This window comes from Ptychodera flava (genome assembly GCF_041260155.1).
Source record: "Ptychodera flava strain L36383 chromosome 3 unlocalized genomic scaffold, AS_Pfla_20210202 Scaffold_26__1_contigs__length_13983176_pilon, whole genome shotgun sequence".
Classification (NCBI taxonomy): Eukaryota; Metazoa; Hemichordata; class Enteropneusta; family Ptychoderidae; genus Ptychodera; species Ptychodera flava.
In genome coordinates, this window is record NW_027248280.1 from 1,953,594 (window position 1) to 1,966,554 (window position 12,961).

Consider the following 12,961-nt stretch of genomic DNA (forward strand, 5'->3'; position numbering starts at 1 on the left):
AGATATTTTGAGACCGTAAACACGTGCATACCAAACTGAGGCAAATTGACGTAAAACTAACACCGGGTAAAACGCTTGCAAAGTACTCACTGTGCAGGCTTTGCTGGCTGAGATATAAATTGGTACTACGCCTCATTTATATCTGGATTATTGAATACATATAGTCGAAATCCATAAATAATATGACCAAATACCTAACGATATTCCATGCAACTGTCGGTGAAGGTTTTGTATAACCGTGTTCTAAACATAGAGGCGTTAATCGATGCGATAAGTGCGATATTTATTTATAAATTATCAAGACTTATGTCCCAGGACACTGGACTATTAAAGGGGTTTAGGAGTCTTCAATCTCATTCAAGCTTCTGACAAATAAACCAGATGAACTTGACGTGTTCTTTAGTGACGAGTAACACCTAGGTTTTTTCGAGGTAACATCAATGTGACACCCCCCCCCCATTAATGGTACGTTCTCGTCAAGCAGACGAGTGGAAGCCACACCCCTTCGACCTTCTCCATCTGCCAGTAACACCGACGCATATCTACGATAATCTGCAGCGGTCGATTTTCGGCGTCGCTTGAGACGTGGATAGTCTGTCTCTGACCCTAAAATTGTGACAAGATTAGGTGAGTCGCCTTCCAGATCAATCTACGCCACATATTATTGCAACTTCAAATTTCCGATTTATTGTCTGCCGTGCTAATATGAATCAAAAAATGTTCGCAAAAGAGAGTCACGGGACAAGCCAGTAAGGGAAATCTAACAGAACCTGTTTGAATGCTCGAATCTCGTCTTGTACGCGCCAATAATTGTAGTTTATTGTTATTTTTCTCCACAATAATTATCATTCCCCTATTTTCTGTGTCCAAATGTTATGTTTTGAGTTGCGTAAACACATATTACGGTAAGTACAGCAACAGATGTCGAAAACGAGAAAGCTACTTTTGATTTAGCTAAAAATTGTGTCAGGGCGGTCAGGTGAAGAAACATAAATAACCTGTCCGCGTCTTTCGCTAATATACTTGTGATAGTACGTTGCAAATGATAACGCATCTTGATATACAACTCTACCAGACGCAAGCTCAGAGTACAATTAGATATGCTAAGTTCCTCTATTCAGGTATCCTGATATCTCGCGATTTAAAGCCCTTTACGCACTTTAGTGCAGACAAGACAACACCCCTTCCCACCCCACGCTAAAGTTAGCTTTGTGATGACCTGGCAGCAGAATATCACGCATCGAAGTAAAAGATGACAAACGACGTATGAATTTGACTTTTGTGACCTTGATCGTGTGTTGGTTTTTTGCATTTCAACATGAGTGACATATGCTCGGCTGTCTGTCTGCTTGTCTATCTGTCTCTGTCTCTCTCAGTCTGTCTGTTTCTTTCTCTCTCTCTCTCTCTCTCTCTCTCTCTCTCTCTCTCTCTCTCTCTCTCTCTCTCTCTCTCTCTCTCTCTCTCTCTCTCTCTCTCTCTCTCTCTCTCTCTCTCTGTCTCTCTCCACGAACATATACGATGAAAAGAATGCCAATCTTAATCCGTTTAACGTATCGGAGAATTGGAGAGTACGAAGCTATAACCTCAACCTCTTGACAGTTGAAATAGCCAGTTTGCGAGAGAGTATATCTTTAACAACTTTAAGAAAAACAAGTTGACTTAAAAGCATTGACAGAACTGACATTCATTTAAAAAGTACTTGTGCTTAGTATAACCGATACGTTGCAGTATTTACACGAAGTGTTATGTTAAGGTCATGTTCATGTACTTTTGACTCAAACGATAAGTATTGCCAAAAAATTCAGAATGTAACATGAATCCCATGAGATTCCTAAAATACCATTGATCTCTAAAATATTAGCAATAGAAAATATTATATCCGTTGAATTTCGGACTAAATATTGTTTGGTGTCTGCACTTTATGTGCCCCTCCCCGGTTCTTGTTTTTAGCGGAAAAAACCATGTCGCACAGGGAATAGCCACTGTACATTTTTAGTGGTCATGTCGAATGTATTCCACTATTTAGAAGTGTCTTAGACCATACCTGTGATAAGAACACGATGGAAAATAATAATGCCATATTCTTACTGTTAACCTTTTCACTGCCATCAAAAATCATTCAAAACCCCAAGTTTACATATGTTCTAGGTGATAAAGAGTTTAGGTCAAGTTTTTACACTCATTTGAAGTGTACCGTCTGTGATTTCTGTACAATCTCATTTTAAAATAGGGCAGCATTTTCCAAAAGGCAAATAACTTTCGTTCATTGTTAAATCTATCTCACTCATATTAATGAAAAGACTGTAATTCTAAAATGCATCATATCACAACTTGTATTTTAGGCATTCCCTATAATTTCTGAAATGCGCCCATAAAACACTTAGCAAGCGTGATAACCAAGTTGACAAATCTAATAAAAAAAGATCCGTGAAGTGATTTGCCAATGCAAATCTACAGATATTTGAATATACCTTTAGTCACAGCAAAGAATAGATCTGCACTTACACTTTTCAAAGCTTTTTGTGCTATTTGTACACATGCGTGATGACTGTCTTGTCGCTAAGTAACAAAAACCTCTGTTGTTTATGATGTATTCCGTCCGACGGTACAAAGCGGTGTGTACCTGGCCAATCATTTAAATTCTCACATCGTGGTAGCTTAAGCGTCTTCGCTGCAAAATAACAAACAAACCATGGCATTTGCATATTAACAATGCCATGCTCTTAACTCTGTCAGCTGGGGATTGCGCAGGTGTGCTGACACCACCGTTACCCTTATCTATCTACAAGGTTTTCTCTTTCACACAAAGGCTATATTGACGGTGCTCATAAATCGCATTTATGGTACAAAGCATGACACACTTTTCACTTGTATATCACATAACACGATTCCTGATATGTAACCCAACTCACAAATAAAAGGACAACAAAGTCTGTATACTGTCTACAGGTAATTTTTATTACTTTTGCTCAACATTGTTCAACTTAATGTTACATCATAGTTATTGACATATTAGTTGAACCTTACATTTTAATTTATTCCATGAGGTTTTTTCATAAGAATCCCATATTGTTGCGCAGTGCCCAAAAAGGCTATAAAATATCAAAAGAAGAGACACTTTTATTGTCCTGTAGTAGTGTTTCGGGGCTAGGCGAGCAGAGTCCAATGATCTCAAGTGGCGACTGCCCTAGAAATGTTCCGGGGCGTGCACATTGACCCTTGGCACAGCTTGTTCACTCTGATTTATGTTACCCTTCAATGACCTTTGACAATTGTGCGAAGTAGACAGAGCACTCAAGTTTTTAAAACATGTCAGTCCAGGTGGATCTTGGCTGCTTTTTCATTTAATCTTGTTTTCAAAAGGAAGTTCTCGTGCACGCGAATCTTTCAGAATTCATGTACGTAAGGTTTAACAGTTTTAGGTGTCTTAGCATTCTCCGATTCATGAAATTTACGCAAGCTAATTGGTACTTACAGCTGAGTCACCTGCCGACCATTGACCTTTGAGTTGTTCTACTCTTAGCAGATTTGGCAGTCTCTTGACACCATTTCATATTCATTACATCTGATAACTGCTGCAAAAGAATAAACGTGCATTATTTCCTTCTCTCTTATCCCTAGCTACACTTACCTACGAAGGCATTTTAACCAAAATTCCTGTTTCATTGAATCTTTGAAACGATGAACAAAAAGGGTAAGTATGATAAGCGGCCAAGATTACGGGGAACTATATGTACATGGATAGCAATATTTGAGAACGTGGCAGCCTCTGAGGAATAGCGATTGATGTTCTCCCTGAAGATCAACGCATCTTCTGGACGGTGTTCTCGATTCCCATTGTAGTTTCCTCACAATCACTAAGCAAGAAAATTTGCATGTCTTTTAAAATGTCTGCAATTTAAATACACAAGACTAGAGAGGTCACGTTATGTATTTAAAGGTCGAAACGTAACAGGTCTGTTAAACGGCGACGATTCTTGAGGAAAAAATCTTAATGTGAATATTAAACCAAGCTTCGTAACCAGTATCGGTGAATCATTCTAAAAGGTGAGAAGAAAACTATAATTCTCTCTACTTTTGTCTAGCTATTAATAACATTTTTAGGTATAATATTTTTGTTTCGCCATTTATACGCCATTTTAACAATATTGTAGGCAAAATACCAAAGGTTATTCCACTGTGTTACCCGGACAACTATGTGTGGAAAGGAAGTAAAGGTGTCCTGGAGAAAAAAGGCAAACGTCGAGGGCATCTTGTGGTTTGTGAGGAAGCTATAGATTTCTTGCGTACTATCGAGGGGCCAATCTGTCCCGTTGCTGTCACTGGTCCCGCTAGGTGTGGAAAATCATATATAGCGAGTCAGCTGATTGAACCGAGGCCACAAGATACTGTCTTCAAAACTTCACATAAACAAACTCCAGAGACGATGGGTATGTAGGATTTATGGCTGGCTGGCTGGCTGGCTTGATTGGTTGGTGAACGGGCGGGTGAATGGATGGACGGATGGATGGAGGGAGGGAGGGAGGGACGCACGTACGCATGCATGCAAAATGATTGATTGATAGATTGATTGATAGAAGTGTGTGGGGTAGGTAGGTAGGTAAGTAGGCATTGGTATTATCTTTGACAACTAATACGTCATAAAAATAAAACTGCGTATGCCAAAGTGGTTACCGTCTACCCCTTACAATAGTATAAGTAAATCATAGTTTACATATCGTTCATATCCTTGCCTGAACTGTACAATGTCTTTAGGTTCTATTTCAGTTTAATATCGTGAAAACCAAAATAAGGATGTTGACAGTTTTAGTTGCGCTATTTACGACACAGACATCGATTGATATGTATGTATGTATGTATGTATGTATGTATTGTATGTATGTATGTATGTATGTATGTATGTATGTATGTATGTATGTATGTATGTATGTATGTATGTATGTATGTATGTATGTATGTATGTATGTATGTATGTATGTATGTATGTATGTATGTATGTATGTATGTATGTATGTATGTATGTATGTATGTATGTATGTATGTATTAGTGCGTATTTGTGTGTTTGTGTGTTTGCGTGTATGTACATATATACGACGGTTAGAGTGACCTCCAGCACGTGGTCACTAATACGAAGTAGAGACCAAACTTAAAGTCGGACAAGATAGTACCTGTTTTGTTACATACTGTTAGAATTTCCACGTTTTCCCGTGCAGCCGTGGACGTAAATTTCATAGATAGATAGATAGATAGATAGATAGATAGATAGATAGATAGATAGATAGATAGATAGATAGATAGATAGATAGATAGATAGATAGATAGATAGATAGATAGATAGATAGATAGATAGATAGATAGATAGATAGATAGATAGATAGATAGATAGATAGATAATAGATAGATAGATAGATAGATAGATAGATAGATAGATAGATAGATAGAAAGATAGATAGATAAATGTTTTGCTGGTTTGTCCTTTTTGCATGCAATCATGTAAATTGTAATATTAACCCCCTGTGCATGTAGAATTTGCATGATCAAACAATCTCACACTACTATGTCAATATCATTATCGTTTCATTTTATTGTAAAGCGTGGTTTGGTAGGTGAAGAGTAACAAGTATTCATTGAACTTTTAACGTATTAGGTAATATGGCTGCAACATAAACCCACTTATCGTTGTATATAAATAAAATTATCCGTGACAAATCATTAAGATCTTCGCCTGAACAGTTACTGCACAATTAGTTTTTTTCTGTTTTAGTTTATTTTCAAGCAGATCGAAAAACGCAGACAAAAGATATTGATAATTTTACTCTATTTACGAGATAAACATCGATTGAATGTTCCAGGAATATGGATAAGCACTGACGTGTTTAAGAAGAAGATGAAAAACAAAGCGGAGATGTCTGTAGTGATTATGGACACTGAGGGACTTGGCGCTTTCAACGCTTACAGCCAAGATGATTTGCAGTTGTTTTCGTTGATGGCATTGCTGTCATCGGTGTTGGTGTACAACAGCAGAGGATCCCTCACATCCGAGGATATCAAACAGTTGAGGTTTGTGTTCGTTTGTATTTTATGTGTAAGATAATCGCTCTTAAAGTGATAAATTATTGAAACTGAAGTACTTAATCAACGTTTTCGCATTTACTTATCTCTGTTTAATTGTGAATTGAAACATTTTTCTGTAACAGTATAACCATTTCCCTACCTATAGCATTTGAATAGCACATCAGGTTGAGAAAATGATATTTCTATAGTGAGGAACTCTGGATTGAGAAATACCCTATTCGGCAAACTAAACCTAGTTTTCCTTTTGGAAACTATGGCAAACCTTAGAAAAACAGTGGTACATCCTTCACAGACCTATTACCTCTTTTCTTGTTGAAGATAGAGATCATCTGCATAGGAGACACTGTTGTTTTGATCCTTGTTATTGATCATACGATAACAGTGATTGACATATGCTAGAAAACAACATTGTGGCTGGTTTGCACAAAAACACATGTCTGCATGACAGCTTTCACATATTCCCAAAGGTTGCACACATATCTGATACACTGTCAACGTTAGGGATAACGATAATACCTATTGTGAATAGTGGAGAATATGAAGATCTTCTTACTTATAATTATTGTTCTGATTTATAATTTTTTTTTAAACATCAACGCTTTATGTTCTGAAAATTAATCGTCTTTGTAGGAATATTAATCTCAACTTCGTCGCCTGGGTGTTGGGATTTGTATGTAAGCTTTTAATTAAGGGAAGGGGAATTTGAGGTCATACGAGCTTAATTTCTATTACACTGAGCATTGAATGATTCTGTACTCAGCTGCTAGGCTGCTCAATCACATAGATAGCCTAAATTAGCCTGCATGATTCACCTTTTAGAAAGAACAGTCCACTCTAAGTAGAGTTTCTTGCTTTCCGTGGGTCTGTTATGAATTGTTTGAATATCCATGCGAATCGAAACAAGATAATTCCTCATCGCGTTTCTCAAATTACAGCTGGGTGAGCACTCTTGGTGACATGATCCACGGGGAAAGGGATGGAAAGACATCGAAATGTCGAGAGGATGACTTTATCAGATTTTTCCCGAACTTCATGTGGCTACTCCGTGATGTGTCCTTGGCCTTCATTTTGGAGAGAGATGGTGAAGAGAAAGAAGTGGAGGTTAAAGAGTACATTCTAGAAGAGGTGAGTGATAAACACAAAAACACTCAGGTAACATTTTAATTATTTTTAGGACGTTTACCAAGATTTGAACCTGAAGTGATTTTTGCCTAGATCTGTCACAATTATCGTCGAACTTGTCTCATCTAGTTACAGATAACGAATTATTACAAACGAAATTTAATTTTGTGAAATTAGTAACTCATTTTGATGCCAACAGATTAGTCAGAGGACATTGCCTTGGAAACAAGCTAGTTTTTCTCGTGCACTTTATAGTACACGTTCGGTTGATTGGCACACAATCATATACTTTGAAATAGAAAGCTGCTACAACAGCGACAGAGAAATGAAAAGGTCGATCAACACAGGCAAAAATGTCATTTATTCTTCTGGTTTTGACAACACTTTAATAACTTTACCTTGTTCCTTGAAGGTACTGAAATTAGAGAAGGAAACGGCTATGACCAGCAAGGCTGTCAAAGAGTTAAACAGTTATCGAAGAGCAGTTTTGAAATCCTTTCCAATCTTCGACGCCGTGAAACTTCCATTGCCGTCAATGGATCCGAAGGTGCTTGCCAAGATGGATAAGGGGGCTAATCATAATCGCTTGAACCCGTTATTTGTGTCAGAAGTCGATCATTTCGTGGAACGTTGTGGAAAACTGATGAAACCAAAGAAAGCTTGGCCTTACGTCGGTAACATTACCGGTCGACGTGAGTATATTTTTATTTCTCACATAAAACAATAACAAGAATTTCACTGACGATTCAGTTTTCAAGTTATAGATGAATTTGACGTTTTCGGGCGTGACTTATCAAAGGCAGTACGCCCGTTTTATAAGTTTCCAGCTTTTCATTCTAGTTTTTTAATGCAATCTCGTGACATGAAATGCTGTACTTTTGATTTGCAAAATAAATTGGTCAGTGGTGAAAAAAGAGTTGTCCTACGGTAAACATCGTGCTAAACGTTTATCAAAATAAAGTTCGCAGATGTAAAATTCTCAAATTTACTCATTGAATCTGATCGAGCTATGATGGCCTAGACAATTTGATTTATATAGAGAAGCCCTAACTTGCCATAATGTTGACATTTTCTCGAGTACGGGCATCTATTTAACCACCCGAACTGAAATATCTACTGTACAGGAATCCCTACGTCTTATACGACTTAATTGAATAGATTTTTTGATAAAGTTTCACCGAGGGTACTTTTTCAGACATTATGCCCCTAGGACCATTGCTCTACCTTCTAAATCTAACAAGTGTTAGAATAGTCTTCAAGTCCTTTTGTAACATAGGGTAATTTTGGAATAGGATGAATTTACCTCTTCAACATCTTTTTGTCGTAGAAATAGTGAAACATATTATATCCTTCTAACTATATAAAAGACAATAGATGCTAATGCAGTTGAAGGGATTTGGGTGTGTCTTCCAATCATCAAAGTGGCCTCGAATTTTGTTAATGATAGTTGACAAGGCGAATTTTCGGCTTTGAATGGGGTGATTTAAGAAGGTTTAGAAATCTTAATGCTGTTACGAATTATACTTTCCATCCGCAGAATACGCCGAGTTACTCAAACAGTACGTCACAGCATTTGCATCTCCTGGTGGTATGTTGCAAATCAACACTGTAAGTCACAAGGTTATAGAGACCTTGTTGTATGAAGTGCGAAGTGACGCCTTTGATGATTACAAGGCCAATATGGCGGCGTTTGCAGAGTCAGCTCTTCCCTGTGCCACATACGAAGTCATCAACGCCCACAACAAATATCGTTACAAGGCGATGAGGATGTTTGAACAGAGTTCGAAGTACATCAATGATGCTGATAGACTACACTCCTATAGACAGTCACTGAAGGTAGGGAGGAGCAAACGACAGTAAGATATAATTAAATTGTAATTAACATTACATGCATAGGTATCTGGTATCAAATTTCATTGAACGAAATGGACCGAAAAGATTTATTCAAACATCTCCTTTACTTCCTTCCCAATAATGTTTAGTTCTCCTAAATGCAGCCATTTTTAAAACAAAACGTATATTTGAGGTTAAAATTGCTGACAGAATTCATTTGCTTATCATTTTATGGCGATTTCTTTGTAAAATGAGATTGACTTAGAGATCAAACGTGACCTCAAAGATTCTCTCTCTCTCTCTCTCTCCTCTCTCTCTCTCTCTCTCTCCTCGCTCTCCTCTCTTCTCTCTCTCTCTCTCTCTCTCTCAGGATCTCATGGCCACGTATGACAAGGATGACTGTCATAAATGCATCGGCGGGCACCTTGACAAAATATTGATGTCAAACGAGAGGAAATCTGAAGCACTCTGCAAGAAGCTTGTGGAAGACTTAGTGGCCGAGGAGCTGCGTCCTTTAATAGACGCAGAAAGAAGTGAGGACGAAATTAGTTTGAAAATCGCCGAGGTTGAACGATTGTACAAGGCAAAGGCACGAGGTCCGTACATATGGGATGTCTACAAAACAGATTTGGCAAAGGTAAGAACGCGAAAGAAGGGTTTGCAAGAATAACACCTAACCTGGCATATCCTGTGTCTGATGTGTATACACATTTATATCGACACTAGAAGGTTTCCGTGCTGAAACGCTTCTCTCTGCGATTAATCACACAAAGAACATGCCTGTTATAGTCTGTGTCAAAAGGCTGTGTATTCTCTGTTCTTTCTTTGCAGAAAATAGTGACAATTTCAGGTGTCGCGTCGACGTTCAAGGACAAAAAAAAGGAGAACGTGTTAAAGGAAGAGGAAGAATTAAAGGTAAAGAAGTGAACTTGACTTTTCTTATAGATAGTTCATCTTAATCAGATTGATTAATAGGAACAACATTGCAGTGAGACAATGAGACAACCTGGAGATAAAACACGTGCAAAATATGCCAACAACATCATATCAAGGCTTGTCGTTTACGTCCCGAAAAATTCCCGATATTACCTCGTATAATTTTTTGATGTGTGTAACTGAAATACCGTCCTCATGCTTGGCTTAGTATGGTGATAAGGTTTACATTAATCTTTGACAGGAAAAAGAAAAAGCCAGAGAAGAGATGCGAAATACACAAATACAGGAAGACGAAACAATGGTGAGTATCAATAATAGCATCTGATCTACACTGACAACTTCTATTTCAGCGCTAAGTTTCAGCTAGAATCATTTGCATTTAAAGCTAAAAAATATTCCTATCTTATCTCTTCATATTGACATTTTGATTAATATAGAATCCATATTAAGGTGGCGTTGAATTTATCCGACTCCCTTTTTCGAAGCAATATTTCTCATGAAAGATGACATGAAAACCCCTAATTATATTTATTTTCAAAAGGCAGAGAATTAAAGAGTTCAGTGTGGTCGAAATACTCGAAGAATGAAGGGGCTACTAATTTGGAGTAGAACACCTCAATTTTGATATTGATGGTAATGATCAATTAATGTGGAAAAATTGACACTGCTTCGTAAAGTTTAATATCCACTTTTAACTAAAGTATTATTCAGAAGTAACAGGCAATTTTGTTTTTGCATATTTTTCATTTTTTAAGTGGCAGGGATTGAAAGATAGACATCAAAAATCATGTCAAGCAAATTAAAATGCGCCTTACTCAAACTGTAAGAAACTATCGCCAAATAAAATTGTCATTTTAATATACAGTAACATAATGTGAAAATTTCATCAATTTGACCCGGAATTAAGTTTTTTCAAATGTTGAAAATGAAAGAAAAAAAGAAGACAGGTCATCGAATATTTAACAAATTTGTATACATTTAAACTTCTTTACCACCAAAGCAATGACTGCTTGTTATGCTATAGGTGAACCCTACTAATATTCCAGTGTCGGGTGGGGTATTGAATAAATGAAAATTGAATAAATCCTTAATTTGCAAAACAGTGATCTTGAGCAAAATATGCTGTGCTTTCGTATTACATGGAGATTAAAAAATTCATCTCTGTAAGGTTGAGAATTATTATTAGATGGCATCACAGAGATGCATGCAACTTTGTTGTTTTTCATTCCTTTCCTGGATGAATTTCGGGAGCAACTTTGAAAGCAATCGACATTGAATGACCTGTGCCTGACAATATATCTTGCTATTTATATCATGTCAGGTAGAATTGTGTGAAATCAACTAAGTTGACATGTATGAAGAGCAGGCTATCAAGTCATTCATATCATCATAGGTTAGCCTTTTTTGAAGTTACAGTTATTTTTTACTGTCCTGACACTCTCTTCAAACAGTTAAAAAGTCGACAGGAAGACATCATCAAACAAGAGAAGCAAATAGAAGATGATTACAACGAAAGTAGCGAAGCCATCTTGGCACAGGTGGCACAGCTTGTCAGGACGCACTCTGTGCTGGCAAGAGAGCTGCAGGAGGTGAAGGCCAAGCTTGAAGAGGAGACCAAGAAGATGAAGGAAGAATTGAACAGGAAAAAGAAACAAATACGATAACTTTTATTATGTGAATTGCGTTGTTGTTCAAAGTTGACATAAGAGTCAAAATGATCAGACAATGGTGTCAAACGTAGTTGACGATGTGAGAGTACATTGCACAAGATCGAGATGACACACCGTTGAGGTGTCCAACTGGCATTGTTACCGATTTTATTTTACTAGCAAGTTATTATATTCAAAATAGTTATGACAGCAACATTTATCATGTAAATGTATGTTAATGGGGCATTTCCTTATCGAGCTTATTACATGGCATAGGAAAGGGTATGTTTGGACATGACCTGTTTTTCCTGATGAGTAAAGCACTATCAAGGAATCGCTGATAAAAAGTCATTCTACAAAGTGCCATATGAATCAAAACCATTGTCTTAGTTTAGTCAAGTTATTAGCATTATTTTTTTTATTGAAACGTTTTGTATTTATGCTGTAATAATACAGCCACTGTATTACTATTTCAAACAATTTTTTTTTATAAATGGAATTTGATAGAATGCAGTTTGACACGATAGCAAGAACGACAATGAACGCATCTAATGTAATTGAATAATTCCAATCCCATATTTATCTTCATTACTTATGCAAGTGTACTCGTCTATGAAAGTTACACAACTTCACACTGTATTAAGTCATTGCATCAAAGGCTACTATTTGAAGATTGCGTGTTTAATTTGGTTTTGGTTTGCACTAAGTGAAGAATGTGTGTCTGTTGTTTGTTCGTTATGCTATTTGGATCTCTAATTCATTTATGCGACACAATGTACAAAACAAGTCGTCTTTCAACGTTGTCACAACGAAATACCAAAATATCATTCACTTCCAAGAGGCTTCAACGTCAAATTTAATAATTAACATTACATAAAGTATCTATCTCTTTTATACTATTACCCTTAGTTATATATATATATATATATATATATATATATATATATATATATATATATATTCAATATTTGTACGATCCTGACTTATAAATAAATTTCACTTTGTTATTTTGTAAGAACAAAGATACCATTCACTTACCAGAGGTTTACACAGGCAACAAGTAATCAAGTTCACTTGAACACAAATTTAATAATTAACATTACAGACAATTTTGTTTTTGCATTGCGTATTTTTCATTTTTTAAATGGCAGGGATTGAAAGATAGACATTGAAAATCGTGTCAGGCAAATTATTTATCTGTTTACAGAATTACCCTTAGTTGATAAAGTTTATACACACATGAGTATAAAAAACTATGAGCAAATAGAAACGTAATATTACATGTACCTTCCAAACATATTCTGCTCTGTTACGATACAGCAAATGGAAAATTAACATCTATTTG

The 12,961-nt window shown here is 36.6% G+C and overlaps 1 protein-coding gene across 1 annotated transcript; it reads left to right on the forward strand.

Annotated features, from left to right (window-relative positions):
* Positions 1-521: 521 nt before the first annotated feature.
* LOC139125684 (guanylate-binding protein 1-like) lies at positions 522-12,517 on the forward strand. The gene is made up of 11 exons (XM_070691785.1): positions 522-627; positions 3,622-3,694; positions 4,155-4,430; positions 5,854-6,061; positions 7,012-7,201; positions 7,611-7,890; positions 8,736-9,034; positions 9,402-9,668; positions 9,863-9,946; positions 10,209-10,268; positions 11,419-12,517. The coding sequence occupies exons 2-11, from the start codon at positions 3,682-3,684 to the stop codon at positions 11,629-11,631; spliced, it is 1,890 nt and encodes a 629-aa protein (XP_070547886.1). The 5' UTR covers positions 522-627; positions 3,622-3,681; the 3' UTR covers positions 11,632-12,517.
* Positions 12,518-12,961: the final 444 nt, after the last annotated feature.